The 2,947-nt window shown below is 53.6% G+C and overlaps 1 protein-coding gene across 3 annotated transcripts in view; it reads left to right on the forward strand.

The window, feature by feature from the left end:
- The window catches only part of LOC147472111 (uncharacterized), a 59,699-nt gene extending 57,500 nt beyond the window's left edge, over positions 1-2,199 (forward strand). Inside the window, exon 2 of one of the 3 annotated variants that reach the window (XR_015192607.1) lies at positions 1,125-1,261. Coding sequence is in view for 2 of the 3 variants with exons in the window: in XM_086555452.1 (XP_086411578.1) it covers positions 1,125-2,074 (950 nt within the window). In the remaining variant the exon portion in view is untranslated. Of the gene's footprint in view, positions 1-1,124 lie in introns of all 3 variants that reach the window. The other 2 variants (XM_086555452.1, XM_086555459.1) reach the window with 2 other exon arrangements.
- The last annotated feature ends 748 nt before the right edge of the window (positions 2,200-2,947 follow it).

Consider the following 2,947-nt stretch of genomic DNA (forward strand, 5'->3'; position numbering starts at 1 on the left):
GCGGGTGTTGTGATATATGTTTTTTTTTAATGTTTTAGGGACGCACTCGTTATTGAAATAGAAAAAGGGGAAAGACGCAGCATTTTTATGTGTGCAATTTGCTTGTTATTCCAATCAAGTGTCGTGTGGTTAGATAAATGTTCTACCACTGGACACGTGGTGGGTTTCACGAACATACACACCCGTGCACCGCAACGCGGTATGTTGTTCATTTCCTTCAGTTTCTCTCGTTGCAATGACTCTCTCTCGACTCTTCCCGCTCTCTCACTCTCCTCTGCACAATCTCTCGCCGTCACCCTCTCACCTCTCTCTCACACCTCTCACGTCTCTTCTCACTCTCTCCCCTAAATATATATATCAAATTATATATATATATATATATATATATATATATATATATATATATATATATATATGTATATATATATATTTATTTATTTATATTTATACACACACACACACACACACACCGAGAGAGAGAGAGAGAGAGAGAGAGAGAGTGAGAGAGTGAGAGAGAGTGAGAGTGTGTGTGTTACAACCAACAATCCGAATAGTATTATGCAACCAGAGGTGAGACTCAAATTAATTGCCTCTTATTGTTGAAAAGAAACGTATTATTTTTTTTATTGATGAAGTAGTTCTTTAGTAGACTTTTTATGTCATTTGTCTAAAAAAAAATGGACAGGTGGTCTTATGAAGCCTGAAACTTGAGAGATATCCTATGGAGAGCCTACCTTTGCGTGATGAGAATCCTTTCTGTGGCTGAGAAAATATCAGTGTGAATTCTTTCTAATGCCATCATTAAGGGTTAGATCATTTATTGGTAATGCTAATGTAGATTTGATTAATCGTTATTCATCCCCGTTTTGTGAAGGATTGATAGGCTGATGTTTTTATTTTTTATTTTTTTGTAGTGTTCGTATTTAGTTTTTTCGTGTTGTTATTGTCGTAAATGCTGGAATAGCGTTGTGATTATCATTTATATTGTTGATTATTCTGATCATCATTATTGATTGCTGATTGTTTTATATCATTATTGCCGTTGCTATTATTGCTGTGATTCATTGTCTGCATTATTGTCACGTTCCTTCAGTGTTCCTGACGTCTCTCGTTTCCTTCCGCAGGCTGTGGGGCAGACGGGTGCGGCCGGGGTGGAGGCGCGGGCGGGGTAGAGGAGGGCGCCCCACCACTGCCCTCACGCCCGCCGCCGCCCTCGCTCGAGCAGCAGCAGCAGCAGGACGTGCCCGAGGGCTGGGCGAGACTCTCGTGGGTGGTGCCGGTGCCCAAGCGTCTGCAGCTCCAGCAGCCGCAGCCGCAGCCGCAGGCGGGCTCCTTCGCGCAGAGGGGCCGCTCGCAGCAGCAGAAGGGGGGCGCCGCCAGGAGGCTCCAGCACTCGCAGAGCCAGCCGCACCTTCACCAGCAGCAGCGCCAGCAGCAGCCGCCGCCTTCCTCGCCCGGCTCCCTCCGCCAGCAGGGCCACCTCCACCGCCTGAAGCACCTCCAGCTGCAGCACCAGCAGTCGCTGCCGGCCAAGCAGACGTCGCGGCTGCACCCGTACGGCTCGTCGCTCAAGCGCAGTAAGCAGGGCAAGCAGGGGCGCCTCCACCTGCGCCCCCACCACGACGAGGACGACGGCGACGGCGACGGCGAGGCCGCGGCCGCGCGTCTCGTCCACAGCTCGAGCGGCAGCAGCAGCAGCCTCAACAGCCGCGTGAGCGTCGCCAGCAACAAGAGCAGCGGCAACAAGAGCAACAGCGGCGGCAGCGGCGGCAGCGGCGTCAGTGCGAGCGGCAGCGGGAGCCCCAGCGTCGCCAACATGAGCGGCTCGGGCACGTCGGGGGCGGCCGCCTCCTACAGCACCCTGCGGCGCGGCCTCAAGGTCACCACGTCCAAGATCATGAGCGCTACGTCCACCGTCAGGAGGCAGCCCTCCTCGCCCGCGGCGTCGGCAGGTGAGTACCAATCTCCTTCTGCGTTGGTCTTTGTTGGTCTTGGAAGCCTCGGTCTCGGTCTTTCTTCGATGCATTGCTCTGCCTATCCGCCCCTCCGCCCCTGGAGTCATTCATCTGTATAAACTGTACAAGGAGTGAATATACCCTCCTTCCTACTACCTCCCTCCCTCTCTGCCCTCCTTCCTACTGTCTTCTCTCATCCACTCCTCCCTCTTTCTCTCCCTCTCCTTCTACCTCCCCTCTCCCTCTCTCCTTCCCCTTTCCCTCTCCCTCTCTCCTTCCCCTCTCCCTCTCCCTCTCCCTCTCTCCTTCCCCTTTCCCTCTCCCTCTCTCCTTCCCCTCTCCCTCTCCCTCTCTCCTTCCCCTTTCCCTCTCCCTCTCTCCTTCCCCTTTCCCTCTCCCTCTCTCCTTCCCCTCCTTTCGCAGGCGTTATTCACTTCCTCCGCTCTCGCCTCTCGAAGGTAGTCCGTCGCTCAAAGGAGATGCCTCTTATCGGCGTCATCGGGGGATTCCGGGCCTTATCGGCGACCCCGAGGCCGAAGGAGGACTTAATTGGTGTTGATTCTTCGTGTGCGGTTGGCTTGGGGTTGTGGGGGAGGGGGAGGGGGAGGGGGAGGGGATGAGGGGAAAAGGGGGATGGAGATCAGGTGGGGAGGGGAGGCCAAGGGAGTGGGGGTGGAATATGTGTGTTTGTGTGTGTGTGTGTGTGTGTGTGTGTGTGTGTGTGTGTGTGTGTGTGGCATGATGGCGAGAAGACGCTCACAGTTCGTTGCACAGTGAGCTCTTGTTTTGTCTTCCGAGAACACTGATCTGGGTGTGAAGGATTACAGGGGGAGAGAGTTGGGGAGGAGGACGGGGGAGAAAGGGGTGAAGGAGAAGGAAGGGAAGGGGATGAAGAAGAAGACGAGAGAAGTAGAGGGAGAAAGAGAGAGAGAGAGCGGAAAGGAGAGGGAGAGCTGGTGTGTGTGTGTGGGGGGGGGGAACAGGCGCACAGA

Source organism: Penaeus japonicus, unplaced genomic scaffold (assembly GCF_977035675.1).
Source record: "Penaeus japonicus unplaced genomic scaffold, GWHDUDI00000001_assembly GWHDUDI00000003, whole genome shotgun sequence".
Taxonomy (NCBI): Eukaryota; Metazoa; Arthropoda; class Malacostraca; order Decapoda; family Penaeidae; genus Penaeus; species Penaeus japonicus.